We start from the raw sequence: 23,420 nt of genomic DNA on the forward strand, positions 1-23,420 counted from the left end.
ACCCGCTAAGAGTGGACTCAGGATCTTAACTCTGGGAGGAATGCAGCCCCTTGTACAACTGGCCTGAAGTCTGGTTATGATTTCTTTTGGTCTTGGCTTGTAAGTCTCCTCAGCAACCCTTGATGCAGTGCCAGCTCACCTCCATGGTGATCCACTCTCCCAAGCTCCCAAGACGCCTGTCAACTAACCCCAGGGCTGGTTTATACCATGCTGGAATTTGCAGTGGCTTTAGAAAGTGAAGCTCCACAGTTCTCCCCTCAGTCTGCCCAGGTTGTGCCATGAAGCTGATTTACCACCAACACGTAAATGGCTCCCTGTGCCCTTGCTGTGGCTCAGCAGGGTTACAGCACACAGAGAACTGGGTGATCACAGAATCAAGAAGAGATGCAAACTGGGTACTGAAGGTGGTAGCCAGGACGTGGGTAAAGAATAATAAGGTGATAAGGAGGCACTGGACCACATAGTTGGTTGTTATAAGTCTCAAAGAACCAGGGCTTTCCCCTGACTGTGAAAAAGCCAGTGCTGTGGTATGGAACAAGCACCAAAGGATAAAAGGAAATTACCTTTTTTTTTTTTTAATAAACTTGACAAACACAGAGTGTATATGAACTGCCTGTCATTTCATCATTAATGTTCACGTTTATTTGATTTCTTTGTAAGATCACCTTTGCTTCACATGTACATTTGTGAGATCAAGTATTCTGACTATATTCTCAATTTTTCAGCATTTTATTTGGTGGTCAAACAACCTTTATTGAAGCAACACGACAAAGAATGTGCACGGAGTAGTTTTATTTTGTTATAAGCATCAGAAAAAGGTTACCTAACCTATGCCAAAAGAGGAATGTACTGGCAAGTTAGGAAGTGGATGGTGGGCCCAAAGCAGAAATTGGAATAAGTGGAGAAGACAGGTTGGCTCCAGCAACCGAGGTGTCAGGACGGGTAGGTTACTCACCACTCGGCTGATGAAGGGACTCATCGCAATCAACTTTATGTCACACTACTCAAGATTCAATATCCTGGAAAAGAAAGTCTGATTGGTCTCCTGTACATCACATGCCCACCCCTGGCAGGAAAGGATAGTTGCAGGTGGGGAGGAAGGGCAGCTTGATTATCAGTCCCACAAAGACTCTCATGAAGGGAGCATGGTTGATTCTCCAGAAGGACATCTGGACCCTGCTGTCAACAAAAGGATCAGGGAGCCTGGGCACACAGGCACCAGTCATCCACTGTGGGCAGGCACAGAGGGTCTGCAGCCTTCTCACCTGTGGGGACTGGACTGTGTGTTCCCTCCCTGTGGCCACTTGAGAAGCAGTACTAGGAAAAGTGCCTTGGAATGACCGAACATGGCAGCACAAGAGAGAGCTGTAGGAAACATATTTCAGAAAAGGTAAGAAGTAGAAAACACTGGGACCTTGATTTACTATGAGGGAGGGATCCAGAAAGCACCGTGGAAATGTGCGGAAGGAAGGGAGGCCCAGAGAGTTGGGTTAACAGTTAAGGCTGTTAGAAGAGTGAGTTAGTAAGGTCATTTGGAAACAGGAGGTGATGAGCAGACTGTGCCAGGTATAAGAGAAAAACTGTCTATCATGCAAAGGCAGTGAGGAAGGGTTCAGATTCCTGGGAGATAGTACATTCTGCTTTCTGTATCTCTAGCTTAGCTAGAAAGATCCAGAAAAGTGATCTCAGATGCTGCAAATTTACCCTCTAGAATACCATACCTAGATGAGAAAGGTTTGTGAACTGGATCTCCCGGCCAGGTCTAAATTCTTCAAACACAATGATCTGTCAAGAAGAAGGAGGTTTGGTGGCCGTAAGATTCAAGTTCTGACTCTTTGCAAGACAAAGGCAAATGAAGTGGACTGGGATGAAGGAGTGTAGTGGGGAGCTTACTTCATTTGATCCAGGATGAAGCCAGGGTCCTGGAAGGTAAAGGGTCTCCTGGGGACCTACATTCCAGTAGCGCCCCAGATTTTGTCCATTGATGAATATTACACCTTTCGTCCAACCCTGCAAAATATTGGAATGGAGGATTCGAGAGCTGAGTTCTAAATCTCAAAACACAAGGATGAACACACACACACACACACACACACACACCATAAAAACACCTGATCATAGTCACAGACACACTCACACAGAGCGGATGACCACACCTGGCCTTATATAGAAGGTTACCTGGACAGTTCTATGCTACTGCTCTTGGCCTGGGGTTAGCTCAACACCCAGTCTCAAGAAGGAAGGCATTTATTTCTAACACATCTCCCTGTATCTGCCCCAAGTCAGAGAAGGGTATTTCCATTTACCACCAGGTAGTCATCAAAACAGGTTGGGCCCATAGCATAGTTTGAGTTGTAGAATTTTAGGATGTCAGTAAATGTGCACTAGAATCTCAACATCCCCACCACAGACTGGATGTGTGTTCTGAAGGGGCTAAGGGGCTCAACATCTTGGATTATGTCTGGGGACAGGTGGATCATGCTCACCAAATTCTTCATGCAGTGGATTCTACAACTGTTCCCACTAGAACATACTACTTATGTCTCTGTCACATGTGTTAAGTATCCACCACTCACCCTTGTCAACACCAGGGATGGAGCAGCCTCCAGATGGCTGGGGAGTGGCTGAAGTCTCAGGGAGCTTACATTTCCTTTCACAGGGCAGGGCCCATGCACCAAGGAGGTTTTTTTCCTCAAATGTCCTTGTGGGATGGGGGTAGGGGGACATAAGGCAAGGGAGAAATATCACTAACCTCCATTTTTATGAAGGTGTCTTTTGGATAATTACCCATTCTCAGGATACCAAGGAAGAAGGCAGGGCCCCGAGGTTTGAATGAGACTGGCTTCCAGATGTTAGGAAGGTCCCTAAGAGAGAGTCAAACACCAGTAGAAAGGCCATGCATGCCCTTCTTTATGCGTCAGTTGTGACTTTTGAGGTAAGGCTCCTTTCTACCTGAGCCTGGCATCCCCTTTATAGCACAAGCACAGGCCTGTCAGGGGACATGATGGAGCAAAAACCAAACAAACAAAAAACAAAAACAAAAATCACCAGACCAGGGGTTAGGTGAATGAGGGGATGGTCACCACTCTGCCCCAGACAACTGTGAGGTCATTTCCTTCAACACTTTGAATCGCACCTTCTCTTATAAAACCAAAGAGGTTAGTCTAGATGGTCTCTGAGCTTCTTTCCATCTCTAAATGGGGAATATCTTTGATCAATCACCTTGAGTCAATGGTCTGGCACCCACCTTTTTAGAAATTTAGTTTTCATATCAAGGCTGTAGATTTTAAATCTTCTTAATGGAGAATTGTTCAGATAGATATCCCCAATTAATCCTGTAGGAGGGGAATAAAGGAAACACAAAGAAGGAGAGCAGGGATGTGAACACAGAATGTGAATAGGCTGTGACCAGGGCTCTGCCTGAAGGAGGATGCTTTCCTGGCCTCATCATATGGAAGGTTTCTGCAAAATCCTACATAAATTCTTCCTTCTGTTATACACATACACCTCTTAGAGTGTGCCTGTATCTCCCACATTAACAGAACAAAAGTCACTGCACTTCTTCCAGGTCTGGCCAGCACAGCAGTTCAGGCTACCTTTAACTCCCAGGTAGTTCAAAGCACTTGGAGTGGGGAAAAGAAGGTGTGTGTGACTCTGTACCCAGGAGCCCAGGGGGAGGCCAGGATGCAGACACTGAGCTCCAGGGAAGGAAAAAATCAAAGGTTCCAGGGAGTAATTCTAACCATATTTTTCTAAAGCTTCTTTCAAAATCTTCCTGAAAAAGAAGACTTCCTTTGGCTTGGTAATGAGAGAACACACTTAAGGGGCAACACCATCATCCTTTCCTATCAAAGCAAGACTTCATCATTGTTTCTACACATAACTGTCTCATTGGCTAAGAGATCCTGCTGTCTTCTAAACCATGCACTTAGTCATGACTGTCCTCAGACTGGGGTAAGAATGACAGGAATTCAGTGCCTTAAGGTCTCAAACCTCTCCACCTTTGGAAGGAAGAGAGCCCACCTTTTCTCTCCTTATTGATGTTCTGCCCGTAGGCAAGGAGGCCTTGATTCTCCACCAGAATTCTCAGTGTTGGGATATCCTTGTAGCCCTGCCCAAGACAGACCGGCCAGAATGGGTATCACTCAGGCACTCCTCTGTAGATCTCTTAAGTCTCCTCTGAAACTCAGATGAGGTCATAAGCAGGGTGACAGACAGATAGCTGGTCCCAGAAATGTGCAGACCTCCAGTTCTGGGTCAAGCAAATCCTTGGGCCCCTGCTCTTCATACTCACTCCACTCTCACTCCCAACCTGTGCCAACCCTTTCAGAAAATAGTCACCTGGATATTTTACAAGAGACTACTGAGGCTGGCAACAAACCTAGAGTTTTTTGAGCAGTAAATATCCAATGTGGAGAAGTTCTGTTCACCCAAAGCATGTATACCTATACTTTAGAAACACATACAATTCTCCCTCATCCTTATTGAGCTTTTATGCAAGGAACATTCCAAAGTGGAAGAGAAAATAGGCTATCACTGGGCCTGGTCATGCTTGTAGTTGAGCCTGGGGCCTGGGCAGGCATTGAACCAATGCCATTAACCCTGGATTATATACCATTTTGGTGGGAATAATCAGCTGGTTAGTGGAATGGTCCAGGACCCCTAGATAATCCTCATCCAAAAACACCTGCCAAAGAAAGAGAAGAGCACTATTAGGTCCTCATAAGGAAAGGGACAAAATGATCTTTGGAAAAGCAAAGAAGGCAAGTCCTAGGGGAATGATTATCTCTGTCTCCCAGAATATTACAAGTGACTACAAGTTCACAAACCTACAACATATTCAAACATACACAGTCATGAGATGTATAAGGCAAAGTCCAGGGAAGAATATCCTGATGCCATATCTGGGCCCTTCTTCAGGGCAAGGAGGGAAATAATGAAATTTAAGACTTTCAGAGAATGAGGAGAAAACGAAGGTAGAGAATGAATGGATATTGTGAAAGAAGTGGTGGCCAAGGTTGCCTGAGTGGCTCAGCTGGTTAAGCGTCTGACTCTTGATTTCAGCTTAGGTCATGATCTCAGGGTTGTGATATCGAGCCCTGTGCTGGGCTCTGTGCTGACAGTGTGCAGTCTGCTTGGGGTTCTCTCTTTCTGTCTGTCTCTCCCTGTTGTTAGCCCTCTCTCCCTCTCTCTTAAAAAAAAAAAAAAAAAGGAAAAAGTGGTGGCCTAAGGGGAGGCAGGGGCTACAGGTACAGCAGACATCCACCTTTCTAGCCTGGTTCACTCTCATAATAAATCCAGTCTTTCAGGTTTCCCAGATCCTTATCTAGAAAGGCTGCTGTCACCACTATTTTTCATTTTAAGAATAACCTGGACGTACATCCATTTCTTTTCTATTACCTGTTATACTGCTTCAGAGTCAGATGAAGTCACCCTCAAGGATCTGCTCTAGCCAAGCAGGACCACAGGAGGGTATGTAATTTGCCCCTGAGATTATGTGATTTAGGTGATAATTTTCAAATGAAATTTGACTGGGAAACTACAAAAATTACAATTCACATATATTAAAAACACAAATGTTAATACTATGCGGAACACAGAATTCACACTTTAAGCTATTTCAAGTCTAATCACAAGGTCTGTATACTCTATAATCATTTATTGAATGACTTGGGCAAGCAGTCACCAAGCTTATAAGAGAACCCCAGCCACTGAGGAACCAGGAGAGTGACACAAAGAAGTGATTAGAACACTCCACAATATCTAACATGGAGCTGTGAACAGAATGAGTATGGAGGAAGGAGTAACAAGTCCTGATCCACAGCAGAGTCCAATTTATTCATAAACATACAGCAGGTAACTGGGAAAACCAATGGAAGGCTGTAGGCAGGGCAAGTGGAATGCTGAGAATTCTACCTTGGGAAGTAACTGGGTGGCACTGTGAGGGAGGGATTTAGCAAGGAAGAAGGAAAAGGTGAGCTCTCTGAAATAAAGTGATAAGGCTCTAACAGTAGCATAGGAAAGATACAAGAGTGCCTCTAAGGCAATGGTGGCATGGAGTTTGAAAGACCCACTGAGGGCTGCCTGAGTGGCTCAGTTGGTTAAGGATCCAACTCTTGATTTTGGCTCAGGTCATGATTTTCATGGTTCTTGAGTTCAAGCCCCAAGTAGGGCTCCACAGAGCCTACTTGGGATCCTCTCTCCCCTCTCTCTGCCCTCTCCTCCCAGAATAAATAAACAAACTGGAAGGAAAGAAGGATGAAAGACAGAAAGACAGATGAAAGAAAAAAGAAAGAAAAGAAGGAAGGAAAGAAGGAAGGAAGGAAGGAAGGAAGGAAGGAAGGAAGAGAGAGAAAGAAAGAAAGACCCACTGAGTAATACTGCATTATGCAGGGGCCAGCTGAGAATAAAGTGTAAAGAAAGAATGAGGGAAGCAGCATTTTCATTTTGGGAAGCTGCACATCTGTGAGCTGATGTAAGGAGCACAGGATGAGGAGAATAATAAATCTGGTGTTGGACGTCAGGAGTTTGAGAAGCCAATGGCACATGATATCTAAGTGAAGAGAAATGTTCAGCAAACAACAAGGAATCTGGGTCTGCAGCTCAGGTGAAGGAGGGGAGGGTTGACATCACCTTTAGGAGAACCGGCACCTTGGAAGAAGGTGACACAAATCGCACAGAGATGGTAAGAGCAGGAGAATTTCACCAAAACCTGAGGAAACTCCATCAGCTGTTAACTTGGAGTGTTATGTTGGAGCCTTTCCCCTCAGCTCTGCTGTTTTCTAGTCAAATAGCCCTGAAAGCCATTGAGCTTCTCTGAGTTGTCCTAATTTGTAATGAGTATCTTAGATGAGTGTTTTGTGACTTAAATGAGAAGAGACAATTGGAATGTGCTGTGTATATGTAGGGATTGCTGTGCAGACTTCTGAAACTCCTCCCAAGTCTCATTAAAGAACTCCATCAACTCCCATAAGGGTTCAATGAGTATCCCCTCCCTGGGAATGTTTACATATCTTGTACCTATGACAGTAGTAGATTACATATCAAACATTTCACTGAAGGGATAGAGGTTAAGAAATACTGATGATGTTTTGAAGGTCAAAAAGATTTGACTATCATTTAGATATTCACCCCAGCCACACCACTGGATTTTACCGGCAGAGAAATGTCACTGGGGGGACCCATCCACTGGCCCCTACCTGACCTCGGTCTTGAACGTGATTCTTTGTGGTGAGGAGGCCTCCAGTGGAGATCATAACCTCATAAAGTATGTACCCAGAGGACTGACCATTCCCCTGGTTCACAGACAGCTTCTCCATGCAAACGGGCTTGACAGAGCTGATGGCCTGTGGCAGAAACAGGAACAAAAACCAGGCTGCATGTTCAGGCTGGAGAGAAAAATTTCAGAAACATGAACTCAAAGCCCACTTCTCCAAAGGAATTGCCCCAAGAGTCTTAAGGATAGGAGTATAAAAAAGGAATATGTAATGATAATCACGCTTAAGCATCACATATACATGCCCTTTTTATTTTCCTATACCAACTTCATATTTCTCTGCATGTGCTAGAGAGTAATGTATTCTTATTTTTCATATGGAAAAGCCGAAATCAAGGAAAGAGAATGATCTGTTGAACTTGCTCATCAATTCGTGATGGAGATTAGACCAGGTTTCAGGAACTCCACCCCAGGTCCAAATTCTGTCTACCCTTGGTCTTCTCCTCTTGTACCTTCATACACTAAGATAAATCATCCTGGGGCTCCTGGGTGGCTCTGATTCTTGATCTCAGCTCAGGTCTTGATCTCAGCCGCATTCAAACCCCACATTAGGCTCCACAATGGGTGTGAAGCCTACCTAAGAGAAATCATACTAAGCCATGGTCTGACTATGACTATTCTATTCATGAATCTGCTTATCTAACACTGACCTAAAGCACTCAATGTCCGGTAAACCCCACATCTGTTGGATTTCTCTGTCTGGAAATAATTTTTTTTAAGTAACTGATTTTTTAATGTAATCTCTATATCCAAAATGGGGCTCAAACTCATAACCCCGACATTGAGTCACATGCTTTACTGACTGAGCCATCCAGGCACCCCTGGACTTCCTCATCTGAAGATGCTTAGATGATTCTAATGCAATATCTCCCAAACTGTATTCACCACACTGCCCCATCCTACTCTTTTTCCTTTCCCCAAAGAGCAACACCAACTATCCAGTCAAGAAGGTAAAAAACATGAATAATGTCTCCCCCTCTATCTCTTCTCCAATATCTCCCATCAACCAGTCATCACCTCTTTTAGAGTCTGAGTCTAAATATCTAATCCTTCTTCACTCCCATTATCTAAAACTCCACTTCTGTAGATTTCCATTCAATTTCAGTGTTCTGACTGGGCTGTACTCCACTCCATCCCCCATAGCGCTACCAAAGAAATCCTTCTGAAAAGCAAAGCTGGTCATCTGATTACCCAGCTTTAAAATAGCTTCCTATAGGGGCACCTGGGTGGCTCCATCTGCTGATAGTGTCCAACTTTGGTTCAGGTCATGATCTCTCCCTTCCTGAGTTCGAGGCCCACTTTGGGCTCTATGCTGACGCCTCAGAGCCTGGAGCCTGTTTTGGATTCCATTTCTCCCTCTCTCTCGCTGTCTCTCCCATCCCCTCAAAAATAAAACATTTTTTAAAAAGCACCTAACTTAAATCTCATCAAGCATACAGATCAGTTTACAGAAAATGCAGGGAATATAATGGTATGTTCTCAGATACATTGGGACATTTCCCCAAAGGTGGGGAAATCTATAGTACAAATAATTCAGCTTCTTCAACAAATAAATGTAATAAAAAGATAGGAAAAAACCTTTAGAATAAAAGAGATTTAAGAGACTATCAACTAAATGCAATGTGTAACTGACCTCAATTGGACCTGATATTAACAAATGAGTGCTAAAAAAAATTATGAGATAATTGAGAAAATCTAAATCCTGGATATTTTATGATTTTCACCAGTGCTCTGCTAGAGCCAGTCTGGATCAGCCATGAGTGCCAATTGTGCACACCTCTCCCCAACCTTGTATTTTACCTCTCTATCGGTGTTGTCATGCTAGAGGCTTGAAATTAGCCATAGTGGGAGTACTTGGGCCATAGGAATTGGCAAACACTACTAATCAGAGTTGTTGTTGTTGTTGTTGTTGTTGTTGTTTTGACAGAGCCTGTTACTTAATATTTCCCAGGAGAGGCACATGGGTGGCTCAGTAGGTTAAGCCTCTGACTCTTGATTTCAGCTCAGGTCATGATCTCATAGTTGGTAAGATGAAGCCCTGAGTAGGGCTCTGTGCTGACACCACAGAGCCTGCTTGGGATTCTCTCTGCCCCTCCTCTTCTCTCTCTCTCTCTCAAAATAAATAAATAAAATCTTAAAAAACATATTTCCCAGGGGGTGCCTGGGTTGCTCAGCCAAGCAACTGACTCTTGGTTTTGGCTCATGTCATGCATGATCTCATGGTTCATGAGTTCAAGCCCTGCATCTGGCTCTGCGCTGACAGTGCAGAACCTGCTTGGGATTCTCTCTTGCTCCCTTTTGCCTGCATATTCTCTCTCAAAATAAATAAACAAAAATTTAAAAAGTAAAAAATAAAACCATTAAAAGTATTTCGTAGGAATTCACTGAAAGAGTTCTTATCTTTTCAGATACATATTGAACTATTTGCAGCTAAAATTATATGATGTCTGAGATTGGCTTTAAAATAATCCTGGGTGCCTGGTGGTTCCGTCGGTTGAGCATCCACCTCTTGATTTCAGCTCTTGTCCATGATCCCAGATTTGTGGGATCAAGCCCTGCATTGGGCTCTGAGCTCAGTGTGGAGGCTGCTTGAGATTCTCTCTCTCTCCTTCTGCCCCTCTCCCCCTTTCACATTCTCTCTCTCTTCCTCTCTCTCTCTCAAAAATGTGAAAAAGAGTAGAAGAAGGGGAAAGGAAGTGTATAAATGAAACAGTATTAGCCACATATTAATAAAGTTGAGGCTGGGCACTGAGCACACGGGTTCATAACTTTTCTCTCTGCCATTTGTTCATGTCTTCAAAATTCCATACGAAAGTGTTTAAAACAAAAACACAAAGGCCCTCTGACACATGCTACCTGGTCCCTTACTTGGTGTTCTCCCACAAACACTTCTCATTCCAGTCCTATTTGCAGTTCCCCAAGCATGCAGATCCTTGCATATCTTTACAAATAGTGTCCACTATGCCTCAAATTTCTTTCCCTCCTCCATTCTACCCCATTGTTCCTTTCATTAAGCCCCTGTTCATCCTTTGGATCTCAAAATCACCTCAACTTGGATATAATTTGGATCCTGTGATTGTCCAGCATGCTGACCATATCTCCAAATAATAATACAGCAACTAGCACTCGCTCAGCACTTACTGTGTTCCAGATTCAGTTTTAGTGGCTTAATCCACACTACAATCCTCTGAGGTCAGCGCAATTAGTAGCCTCAACCAGATAAAGAAACTTAGAATGAGGTTAAATGAGTGCCCCAAGGTAAATATTGAAACCTAGTCTGACTCCAGAGCTTACATTCTTTAACACAACACTGCGTTCCCTTGACAATGTTGTGCTGCCTTCATTCCTCTACCATACAATCCATAACTCCCTAATCACTACTCTACTCACCTCTCCTCCCTATTAGACTGGAAATTCCCCAAAGCAACATGTTGATAATACAGTTCTCCAAACACCAATGTTTACTAAGTATTGTGTGAATAACTCTGCAGGTTTTCCTCTAGACCAATGGTTTTCAAACTGTGCTCCTTCAAACCCTACAGGTAAGTCAGAAGTGGCACATGGGCCATCCTAATATGTGCCATCCTAGAGAAAGGATGGCTGGCTGACTCATAGGATGCAAGTACAGATCCTCAGAACCACCACCCGATTTATCCAGTGCATGATTTATGTACAGAACGTTGCAGTGAGTTTGAAGAAGGAATCCCCCTACTAAACCAAAAGTTTAAAAATCATTGCCCTAGATCCAATCAGTGTGCCTTTATTGTAACCACTTCAGAAGGCAGGGGATCTCTTCTTGGCTACACTATTGAAAGGAAAGTTCCCAATATCCTGCAATGTTTACACTGTTTATTCAAATTTAAATTTTCTGTTATGTTCCTGAATTCTTATTCTAGGTTTCTTATTCTGAATTGTAAAATTAGGAGAAGGAATTAAAATGGCTAAGGATTGTTTCCGGTTCCCTAGTAATTTACTTCTTATTCTTGGAGCTAAGCCTTTCCCTCCTGTCTCTTCTGTCCAAAGCCGATCCCATGCTAGAAAAAGCTTACCTCCTTTAGGTAGGGTATGACATCCCACAGTGAAAGGTAGTATGATGTTACCAGTGATTTATATATTGCCTTAGGTATTAAACCTGGTCGCTGAGGCATGGGAACCCCTGCAACGAAAAATAGGAGATAGGGCCATTCTGAGATCCTCCTCCAACCTATGCAAAGACACCACGTACCTTGCTATCCCCAAACCACCAAGAATGAAGGGCCCAGTCAGTCGAAGGGCATGCTTTGCCAATTCCAGGAAGAGTCATAAGGTAGGCAATAATTGAGTGAGATTCCTTTCATATTTATATAGGCTCTAAGGCGGGATGCCCTGCTGTCCTGGAAAAGTGGCACATTAATCCCACTGCTGGACCAGTAGCTCTAAACCCTTGGATACTCATCAGAATCTCCTAAAGTCCAATGGGAAAATATATATGCTCAGAATCTGCCCCTTCCTCCCCATTTCAACAAAGACACTTATCTAACAGCTCTTGGAAGGGCCTGGCACCTCTGGTTTTTACAAGTTCCACAGAGGACTCCAATGTACAACCAACACTAAGCAACATGGTCCTAGATGTTGAGTACCTGGGGGTGGGCCCGGTATTTTGTGAATATTTGAATCTCTAGTGCCTAATGATGAAATAAACTGGAACAAACTGGACATCTCCCCAAAAATACATCTTTATCCATTCCCTCAATCCCCTCTTCACAAGACAGAAACCAACTGAGAGACTGAGTTATCCTTCAGATTGAAGTTGTTGCTAGGTACCAAAAGAAGTGGTAAACAACTCTTGGAATACGAGGTACTCAGATGTATATTCTCCATTCTCTGTTAGCAGTGCCCCATAGTCTGAAAAATACAAAGAAATTTGTTACTTTCCCCAGGAAAGCTCTAGCTTCAGCAAAGGAAGCTATTAGAACTTAGTACTAAGCAAAATGATCCTTAATATAGAAGCTCTGGCAGGAAAATCTTTCGGGGTGTCTGGGTGACTCAGTCAAGTAAGTGTCCAATTCTTGGTTTTGGGTCAGGTAATGATCTCACAGTTTATGAGAATGAGCCTTGAGTCAGGCTCTGTGCTGACAGTGCAGAGACTGATAGGTATTCTCTCTCCTTCTCTCTTTGCCCCTCCCCTTCTCATTTTCTCTCTCTTTCTCTGTCTCTCTCCCTTTCTTTAGCCCCCCCCCAACTCTCTTTCTCCCTTTCTTTCTGCTCCTCCCCAGAGAGGCAGCGAGCTCTCTCCCTTAAAATAAATAAACTTAAAAAAAAAAGGAAGGAAAAACTTTGGCATTAGACAAGAAAATACCAGGTCCCAATGAGTTCAAACCAGGAGATATCTACCATACTTTCAGGGCTTTCAACTGAAGGCAAATAACACCAGTCCCGGGATATCTAGTAAAGTCCTGGATAAGAGCCCAAGACTACTCCAATCCACTCGTTTCCTCTTCCTATTCAATTTCTAGTTAAACTCCTGTCTTTCTTTCACTCTTGACTTTTCCTTGGTCTCTCAGTGGAGTTATAGCCTGGGGAAGACCTATTAATCAATGCCCTGGTGTTATCAAGAGATCCAAAGTAACTGGTTTTGCAGTGAACTTCTAAAAACTAAGGTCTGTACAGTGAATAGACAAGATAAGTGACCAATGCTTCTGCCTGCTAAGCCCCAGACAGCCTATATTCTAGGGGTGGATAAATTCTAATACCATCATGAGGATTAACATTAAAACCTCAATCCCCAGCACTTATTAAAGGCAAAACAGATGAACGGTCCTAGTGATTATTTCCAGAGACTCATCCTAGGAAGCTCCAGTCTCAAATGGTGGTGTGACTAGGTTGGAGACAGCTGTGGAGGACAAGTACTCGCCATAGCTTGTGATCATAGGGAGGTAGTTGTCCAAAGATGCAGATCCACCCATGAAGCCGAAGTTGGTGCCACCATGGAACATATAGAAGTTGAGGGAGAAACTATAGTTGAACATATCACGTATCTCTTTCATGAACGCTGCACATAAGTAGGAAGAAATGGGAGAGAAAATTAAAGTTTGAAAGAATTAATAGTGCTTTGTAGAATGTTCAAACTGCATGTATTAAACATTTGTTTATGCATCATAGTCTTAGGTAAATATATGTCTAGCTCAGTGTTGCTTAAGCACTTAGTGACTTCTCACAGTGAGTAATCTAAAATCATGGTACCAGGAACATTTGCCTTCAAACTACATTTTAATGATCTTTACCAACTCTCCTGGAAGCACATGGCAGAGACTGTGAGACCAGAGAAAATTCTACATCACCCAACACACTCTCATTTAATTGCCCTGTGAGAACAAGTCAGAACAGATCAGAACTCTGATTACTTTAATAGCCTCAATAAAATCAGACTCTGATTTTATTATAATTATATAATTGATTATATTCTGTTCCTGCTAAATTTCAACTTCAGTTACAATGACCTGCGTAGATGCCTGTTAAGGTGTTTACTTAATCACACAGATACTTCTAAAGCTGTAAGATCTAGCAGTCTTGTCCTCTAAACCTCAAGTACTCTAACCAGAAGGAAAAAAAAAAAAGAACAAAAACAGGCCAGTGGCATCTGTGTCATCTACTCTCCTGAGAAAGGACCTAAGGAATACTCACGATGTGAGTCCACATTATTGTGGGCAGTGCCCCATCCATCCAAAGAGCTTGCTGTATACACCATCATCAGTATGGGGGTACGACCCTGAGAAAAATTAAGTGTCAATTTAGTAAAGTTTGGTACAATTTATAAGCCTTGAATCACTTAGGAGGGAACTGTAAAGTTCAGTCCTCACAATCCCTTACAATTCAGAGCATCCCCTCACTGCCCACAAACTCTGAGTTTTACTCTCCATTCGCAGATCATTCCCCTGCTCTTATTACTCCTCCTGGATTTTCAATGGACTTCTCCCTTGAACTTTGGTAAAATCAACCGCTATTGCACATTTCCTTTTCTGGAACAACGGAATCTCTTCATTCCCTTAAGTGATCAGATTAGAGGTCTAGTAAAGAAGTGCCTGACCTAGGGGAAACACTAAAAATGTTCAACAAATGACTGCTAAAAATGTGGAATCCCAGAATTGTGTTTTGTTTTTATTCAAGTATAATTAACATATAGTGTTATATTAGTTTCAGGTGTACAATTCAAGATCAACAATCCTATACATTACTCAGTGCTCATCATGTAAGTTTAACTCCATTCACCTATTTCACCCATCCCCCCACCAACCTCCCCTCTAGCAGCTACCAGTTTTTTCTCTGTATTTAAGAGTCTGTTTTATGTCTGTCTCTTTTTCCTTTGTCTGTTCATTATTTCTTAAATTCCACGAGTGACATTGTATGGCATTTGTCTTTCTCTGACTTATTTCACTTAGAACTATACCCTCTAGATCTCTCCTTGTTGTTGCAAATGGCAAGATATCGTTCTTTTTTATGGCCATGTAATATTCCACACCCATACCATGGAATATTACATATGCATATTTTTAAAAAATCACATTTGTAGACATATACATTATTTAAATACATATAAAACAATCACATTTTCTTTATTCATCCATTATCACACATAGGCTGTTTTGATACCTTGGCTATTGATAATTATTTCATTTCCATATAGGATAATTATTTCATTTCCTTTGCATATATACCCAGAAATAAGACTTCTAGATCATATGGCAGTTCTATTTTTTTTTTTAATGTCTTTATTTCTAGGAGAGAGAGAGACAGTGTGAGCAGGGGAGGGTCAGAGAGAGAGGGAGTCACAGACTGAAACAGGCTCCAGGCTCTGAGCTGGCAGTCAGCACAGAGCCCGAAGCGGGGCTCAAATCCACGAACCACGAGATCATGACCCAAGCGAAAGTCGGACGCTTAACCGACTAAGCCACCCAGGCTCCCCGTGGCAGTTCTATTTTTTAATTTCTTTATGAACTTCTATCCTGTTTTCCATAGTCGTTGGGCCAATTTACATCTCTACCAACAGTATAAAAAGGCTCCTTTTTCTCTACCTCCTCCCCAGCATTATCTCCTGTCTTCTTGATAATTGGCAGCTTAATAGGAGTGAGGTGATATCTTATTGTGTTTTGATTTGCCTCCCTGATGATTAAGGATATTGAGCAGCTTGTCATATACCTATTGGACATCTTTGTCTTCTTTGGAAAAATACATATGCAGGCCCTTTGCCCATTTTTCAACTGGGTTATTTGGGGTTTTTTTGTTTTACTATTGCATTGTACAAAATTTTATATATTTTGGATTTTAACCAATTATCAGATATGTGATTTACAAATATTTTTCCCCATTCCATAGGTTGCCTTTTCCTTTTATTGACGGTTTCCTTTGCTGTGCAGAAACATTTCAGTCTGATATAGTCTCAGATGTTTAATTCTACTTTTGGTGTCAAATCCAAAAAACTATCACCAAGATCAGTATCAAGGAGCTTATGCATGTGCTTTCTTCTAGTTTTAAGGTTTCAAATCTTATGTTCAAGTCTTTAATCCATTTGGGATTGATATTTATCTATGACATATGATAGAATTTAGTTTCATTCTTTTGCATGTGGATATCCAATTTTCCTAACACCTTATATCCCCAGAGTAAATTTCACTTGATCATAGTTTATTATCCTTCTGATGTATTGTTGAATTTGGTTTGTTAATATTTTATTGAGGGTCTGTGCATCTATATTGGGGCTATAGTTTTCTTTTTTTATAATGTCCTTGTCTAGCTTTGGTATCAGAGTAATGCTGGCCTCATAAAATGAGTTTGTAAGTATTTCCTCCTTTGTTTTAGAAGAGTTTGAGAAGGATTGGTGCTAGTTTTGCTTTAAATGTTTGGTAGAAATAACCAGGGAAGTGATCTGATCTTGGACTTTCCTTTGTTGGGAGGTCTTTGATTACTGATTGAATCTTCTTACTAACATTTGGTTGGTCTGTTCAGATTTTCTACTTCTTCATGATTCATTCTCCGTAGTCTGTATGCTTCTAGAAATTTATCTATTTCTTCCAGGTGGTCTAATTTGTTGGCATATAATTGTTCATACTAGTAGAAACTATGACCCTTTATATTTCTGTGGTATCAGTTGTAATTCTACTCTTCCACTTAAAATTTTATTTACTGAGTATGATCTTTTTTTTCTTAGTAATTTATCAATTTCATCTTTTTAAAAAAACTTGGTTTCATCAATCTTTTCTATTGTCTTTCTAGGTTTGATTTCATTTATTTCTGCTCTCATCTTTGTTATGTTCTTCTTTCTAATACTTGGAGCTGTTTGTTCTTTTCTTGCTCCTTGAGGTATAAAGTTAGGTTGTTGATTTAAGATCTTTTCTTTATCAATGTATATGTTTATCACTATAAACTTCCCTCTTAGAACTGCTTTTACTGCATCTCATAAGTCTGAAATATTGTGTTTCCATTTTCATTTGCCTCAAGATTTTTAAAAATTTCTTTTTTGATTTATTTGACCAATTATTATTCAGGATCATGTTGTTTAATCTCCTCAAATTTGTGAATTTTCCAGTTTTTTTCCTTGTAATTGATTTGTAGGTTCATACCATTGTGGTCAGGAAATATGATTTTAATCAAAAAAGATTTACATTTTTTAAACTTTTATTTATTTATGAGAAAGGCAGAGCATGAGAAGGAGACACAGAATCCAAAGCAGGCTCCAGGCTCGAGCCATCAGTACAAAGCCCGACAGGGGGGCTTGAACCCAAGAATTATGACATCATGACCTGAGTCGAAGTTGGACACTCAACCGACTGAGCCACCCAGTTGCCCCATGATTTCAATCTTCTTAAATTTATTAAGACATGTTGTGCGACCTAACATATGGTCTATTCTAGAGAATGTTCCATGTGTACTTGAGAAGAATGCGTATTCTGTTGCTGTTGATTAGAACAGCAACAGAATGTAAATACTCTTTAGGTCCATCTGGACTAATGTATAATTTAAGTCCCATGTTTCCCTCTTTATTATCTGTCTAGATGATCTATCCATTGTTGGAATTAAGGTATTTAAGTCCCCTGCAATTATTGTATCACTATTTCTCCACTCAGATCTAGTAACATTTGCTTTATATATTTTCTCTGTTGGGTGCATAGTATTTACAATTGTTATATTCTGTTGATGAATTGATTCCTTTTATCATCATTTAAAGACTTTCTTTGACAACTGACACAGAGTTTGTCTTAGTCTATTTTGTCTGATAGAAGTATAGCTACTCTCTACTTTGTTCTGGCTTCTATTTGCATGGAATATCTTTTTCCGTCCCTTCAATTTCAGTCTGTGTGTGTCCTCAAAGCTGTGAGTCTCTTGTAGCCAACAGATACTTGGGCCTTATTTTTTTTTTTTTTAATCCATTCAGCTTCTCTATCTCGTTTGATTAGAGGATTTAGTCCATTTACATTATAGTAATTATTGATAGGTATTATGTTAATTCTTTTATGGTTGTTTTATAATTTGTTTGTTTCTTCCTCTCTTGATCTCCCCTTTTGTGGTTTGATTATTTTTCTGTACTGGTATGCTTTGATTCCTGTCTCTTTATCTTTTGTATATTTACTACAGGATTTTGTTTTGTGGTTATTATGAGGTTTACATAAAAACATCTCATATTGACAGCAGTCTATTCTACTAATACAGGTTAACTTCAAACACATATTAAAGCTCTACATTTTTAACTCTCTCCCTATATATTTTGGATGTTGCAATTTACATCTTTTCACCTTGTGTATCATTAAAAAATTGTAGTTACAATGATTTTTTATTCTTTTGTCTTTTAAACTTCATACTAGAGTTTAAAGGTATTTACCCATCACAACATTATTCTAAATTTAACTATACATTTACCTTTACCAGGAAGCTTCATATTTTCATGTGTTCCTGTTACAAACTAGCTTTTCCTGTTACTAGTTTCCATTTCTTTTCAGCTTAAAGAACTCTTTTTAACATTTTTTTTGTGAGGCCAATTTGTTATGATTTCATTTGGCTTCATCTGTCTGGCAAACTCTACTTCTCCTTCAATTCTGAGGGAGACCTTCACAGGGTAGGGTATTCTAGGTTGGTAGTTCTTTTCTTTCAGCACTTTGACTATATCATCCTACTCCCTTCTGGCATACAAGATTTCTGCTGAAAATCTGTGATAGCCTTATGGGGGGTTCTTTCCGTCTATGTAACAAGTTGCTTTTCTCTTGCTGTTTTAAGATTTTTCTCCTTGTCTTTAACTTTTCACAGATTAATTATATGTGTCCCAGTATAACTCTCTTTGAATTCATTTTATATGGCACTCTCTGGGTTTCCTGGATCTGGATGTCTGTTTCATTCCATTAGTTAGGTAAGTTGTTAGGCATTATTTTTTGACTAAGCCCTTCTAATCCCTTCTCTCCTTCTCTTTCCAGGATCTTTATAATGTGGATATTGTTCTGTTTAATGTGCCCCATATGTTGTCCCATAAAACCCTTAAACTATCCTCACACTTTTTTCATTCTTTTTTCTTTTTCTCTTAAGACTGGATAAATTCCACTGCCTTGTCTTCGAGTCTGCAGATCCATTTTTTCCACTTCATCAAGTCTCCTGTTGAGTCCCTCTATTGGATTTTACAGTTCAATAATTATATCCTTCAGCTCTATGATTTCTGTTTGGCATTTTGTTAATATTTTCTATCTCTTTGTTGAAATTCTCACTTTGCATATGTATTGCACTCCTGACCTAGTATCACTAGTCAGTTAGTATCACTAATGATGATTACTTTTGAACTTGCCATGCCCAGCAAGGACCCTGAAGGAGGTCTTGATCCCACAACCTTGGGACCATGACCTGAGCTAAAATCAATTTACTGAACCCTCGTTTAATTTTAGAAAAATTCTAAATTATATTTCCTGAAAGCACTCCATTTTGTTAAGTGGAAGACACATGGCCTGAGAAAAACAAAGCAAATACTTCAAATGTGCTCCTACCAGAATGGAGAAATGTGGTAATATCTGTCATATTAATAAAACCCAAGTATTCAAAACTATTGGCAGTAGATGTTACAGACACGACTTAGGTGAAGGCTACCATCAATAGGGTCCTAAATCTCTTTCATACAGACTGCTATCAGGATGGAGTTCTTCTTATCTGTATTTTGGTATTTCAGCTTTGTTGCTGTTTTGTTTTTAATTTTAATGCAGAGACTTTATAATTACTGTGCGTTGAGTTCAGCCTACTGTGACACAGCAGATATCCTTATTTGATAGGTGAGCACTCTTTTCTAGCTATCTTTTCTGGACCTTTGATAAGCACAGCTTCTGTATCTTCCCTCAGGAGAGATCAGACAGAAGAAAGCCAACAACAGAGCCCCCATGTTCAGTGAACAAACCTCGATACAGCCTCTGCAAGGACAAAGAAGATCTCTGTTAGATCACTAGTATATACCCAGAGCTTAGCACCAAACCTGGCACAAGGTACCCACGCAAAATAATGTGCTCATTCTGATCTAAATTTGAAACATTTAACTTCTTTTCCAGTTCAAGTGTTAGCTCCTCCGTAACTATGTAGGCCCTATCTTGTCCAGTTTGGAAAGAAATCTGTTTGATACAGAACACAAAAACAATCTGGAGGTTCAAAAGCTCTGCTTTCTCCCCATATTCAGTTACAACATCTGTCCCTAAGACTTGTGTTTCTCTCATGTTCACTTTCTCATATAAGAAATGCACTGGAGACAAATCACAATGAACTTTCTAAAGCTGTTGGTACTTGGGCGCCTGAGTGGCTCAGTCGGTTAAGTGTCCGACCTCGGCTCAGGTCATGATCTCATGGTTCGTGGGTTCGAGCCCCACATTGGGCCCTATGCTGATAGCTTAGAGCCCGGAGCTTGCTTCAGATTCTGTGTCTCCCTCTCTCTCTGATCCTACCCTGCTCATGCTGTCTCTCTCTCTCAAAAATAAATAAGACATTAAAAAAATTTTTTTAAATAAATAAAGCTATTGGTACTCATTTTCACTATTTAATTCCTGTCACTGCTCCACTACTGTATCAAAGCATTTTCTCACCAGATAAGGCGTTTAGATGGTGGATGATATAAGACAGTAAAGACAGCATGGCATTTAGAGGCAGAAGGTATGAGTTTAATTAAGTGAAATCAGTAATTTTGCCTTTCTGAGTCATGGTTTCCTCATATGCAAAGTGGGAATAAGATTAATAGTTTTTTACATGGTGATTTAAGAAATAAACATGAAAAACAGGGAAGATTACTTAAACTAAAAGCTGTGTATGTAAAGATTATCTAATGTCTTTCTAGCTCTTATTAGTACTTCATACTCTATATCTGCCCTTATTTGTTTGTTATCTATCTATCTTACCACTGAAATATAAACTCTAAAAGTTCTGCTTTTGTAGACTTCATTCACTGCTTTATATACAATCCCGTGAAAAGTACTTAACTGGCACATGGTAGGTGCTAAAAACATTCACTGACTGACTCAGTGAATAAACAAATGACCTCATTTTCAAGACTTTCCTAATGATAGATAGCATACCACTTTTACTTCTGATTTCACTGGTTTTATTGATTCTCCTTTGACAATGCTTCCTCCACCACCATCATGATGTTACCATCTATTTGCATGTTTACTTTGCCCTGGGAATTATACTCCCTCTTCATACTCTTTTGGAATGCACTCATCCCAACACCTCTGAGCTACTTGCACCATTTCCTGATTTGGCCCAGTCATTATACAGCTGGATGCACATCCCTTTGTACTCTTCCCTAAATCTGAGTGCTGTCTCAGACTATAGGAGTGTAAGAGAGCAGAAACAGGGATTTCACATTTTTTAGAATTCCAGGCATTGTTTTATACTGATGGTAATTAAAAGATGCTTCTTTTGCTCCTAGTAACACATATCTCAATGCTGTGCAAAATGAAACATGTAACCATGGATCTCAGCTAGTGGCAGAAATCTATGCCACCTTCTAATCTCTATTTACCCAATAATAGTTCTATTGCAACTAGCACTTTCTATCTTGTGTTATTTACATATCTTATCTTTCTCACTGGATCATAAGTAAAGATTAATGGGGCTTTAGTAAAGGGTTAGCAAAACTTTGCCTCATGCAAGCTGACTTTAGGTCCACCTGAAAACATAATAAAGGCAAGATGTTATCCATGTTATCAGGTAGATTATTATGGTTAAAATGACCTCTGATTAACAAATTTTATTTAAATTGGAAAACTATGAATGATGTATAAATTCCTATTGAAGCCATAGCTTCCTGTGTGCCTGCAACCAAGAGTTCCCCTTAAGCAGACCCAAAATTTATGCCTATGGAGCTGTGACAAGGGATAGTGGCTGGTTCCTCTCCTGAGACTGAGGATTCTCTGCCAGATGGCTCCCATTCCTTGAAACCTGAGCTGTCAGTTGGGGCAGGGGTAGAGCCCTTGGACTCCTGTGAAGATTCCCAACGATGCTGCCCTACTAGTATATTATGTTTCTCATCCTGTGTCTTTCTAAGGGGCTATGGGCCAAGCATTGTAAGCATTTGAATTTGATTTAGATACACCCCAAACTACCTAGAGAAGGCATTTCAAAGGCATAACAGATCCAAATTTTAACTGAACTAATTACTGTTGAGAATTTCCACCCAAAGTGAGCCAACAGGTCCTAGCATGAGCAAGAATCAAAACATTTCCATCTCTGAATTATCCTTACTTGGATTGAAAGAAGTGTATCATAAGTTTCTTTCTTTATATTTCTCATGTGGAAAGTGGAAAGCACTGTAGAGGAAAAGGAGACACTATGCATAAGGTCCTACTACAAGCACTGTAGGGCAGCGGGGAGAATGGGCTCTCAGACACAGGATGAAGAGCTGAGCCTCAGCTCTGGCACATGCACCTCACAAGTAGTTCTCATAAACACTTTATGAACTATGGTTAATAACAAAGATATGATCCTGCATGTGGATCTAAACCTGCTCCATACAAAGTGCTTTCACAAACATCCCTTCATTTAGCATTTACAATAAATTACCCAGACAATATGAAGGGCAGTTAAAATAAGCCACATCATGCTGATGAATAAATGAAAGCCAAATAAAGAAACTGAGCCAAAAGAGGTGAATAGCCTAAGACCTAAACTTGACTATCGATCTCCTGACTTCTAATTCAGAACACTATCCTGCCTCTCCTACAAGATGCAGGATGCGAAAAGATAGTGGGGAGGCCAGGAGAGGAGAATGGGCGTGAACTCCAAATAGCACTGCTCTCTGGCTCCATTTGTCTGCACACTGCTTTTTTACATTTTCCTAAGGATCAATTCAAACTTCCACTTTATAATTCTATTCCATGTTTCCCTACTGTGTCTATTCCCCAAACTTCTCTACCGCCTGAGCTCCTGGAGCGGAGTCCATGACAGTACCATTTCTCTGACACTCCCTCTCCTTCATGTTGTTCAGTCATAGCCATTTCACAACAATGAAGATAGTCTTTACTCTGGTCCCAGCCCAGCCCCACTCTTGCCACCAAGGACTGAAGAGGATGGAGGAAGTGTCCTGCATTGTTATGTTCCGGGGGTTATGGCTGGTGCGGTAGCAAGGTGAGGACTAGTTCCTTAACTCAGCCCCACCGCTTTTCCCTGGAAACTATGAGGTCTCATCCATGGGAAATGGGAAAAATAAAGCAACAGAAGGACTCCTGTTCTGTTTCAGACTTCACTAGTACAGGAAAGGGGGTAAAGAAAAATGTACCATGCTTTAAGTGGCCTCTTTTCAGTTCTTTAAGCATCATCAGCAGTCATAAGCAGCACCTTGATCCCTCTTGTGACCATGGCCTGTGGAGAAATTTGGTAAGATAAATGAACTGTTCCTGATCTCATGGGATGGCTTCTCTCTAGAAAAAAAAATGCTGGCATAAAAATACTAGAATGAAGCTGAGGAATGGAGGAAAATTTTAATTCTCCCATCTAGCTACTTGTAAGTTAGCAAATTAAAACAAAAACATTATCACTGCCTCAGCCACACTCAGGAAGGCGAAACTGACTATTAAAATGTCAGACCTAAAGGAAGAGGCAGTGGGACTGTTTGCATTCACCTTAATACAGTGCTTTCCCTTAAGGACCTGAATCCTGCATT

At 40.7% G+C, this 23,420-nt stretch overlaps 1 protein-coding gene across 1 annotated transcript in view; it reads right to left on the reverse strand.

Moving 5' to 3' along the window:
* Nucleotides 1-23,420, reverse strand: part of LOC120246320 (beta-galactosidase-1-like protein 2) — a 50,035-nt gene that overhangs the window by 157 nt on the left and 26,458 nt on the right. Inside the window, 14 exon segments of the mRNA XM_039253783.1 lie at nt 1,722-1,785; nt 1,894-2,010; nt 2,753-2,864; nt 3,248-3,335; nt 4,024-4,111; nt 4,616-4,687; nt 7,200-7,346; nt 11,326-11,432; nt 12,080-12,160; nt 13,170-13,307; nt 13,940-14,024; nt 22,004-22,068; nt 23,037-23,067; nt 23,069-23,119. Of these exon segments, the coding sequence (XP_039109714.1) occupies nt 1,722-1,785; nt 1,894-2,010; nt 2,753-2,864; nt 3,248-3,335; nt 4,024-4,111; nt 4,616-4,687; nt 7,200-7,346; nt 11,326-11,432; nt 12,080-12,160; nt 13,170-13,307; nt 13,940-14,024; nt 22,004-22,068; nt 23,037-23,067; nt 23,069-23,119 (1,246 nt within the window).

The sequence above is a fragment of the Hyaena hyaena genome, unplaced genomic scaffold (assembly GCF_003009895.1).
Source record: "Hyaena hyaena isolate Hyena2069 unplaced genomic scaffold, ASM300989v1 scaffold_465, whole genome shotgun sequence".
In the NCBI taxonomy this organism is placed as follows: Eukaryota; Metazoa; Chordata; class Mammalia; order Carnivora; family Hyaenidae; genus Hyaena; species Hyaena hyaena.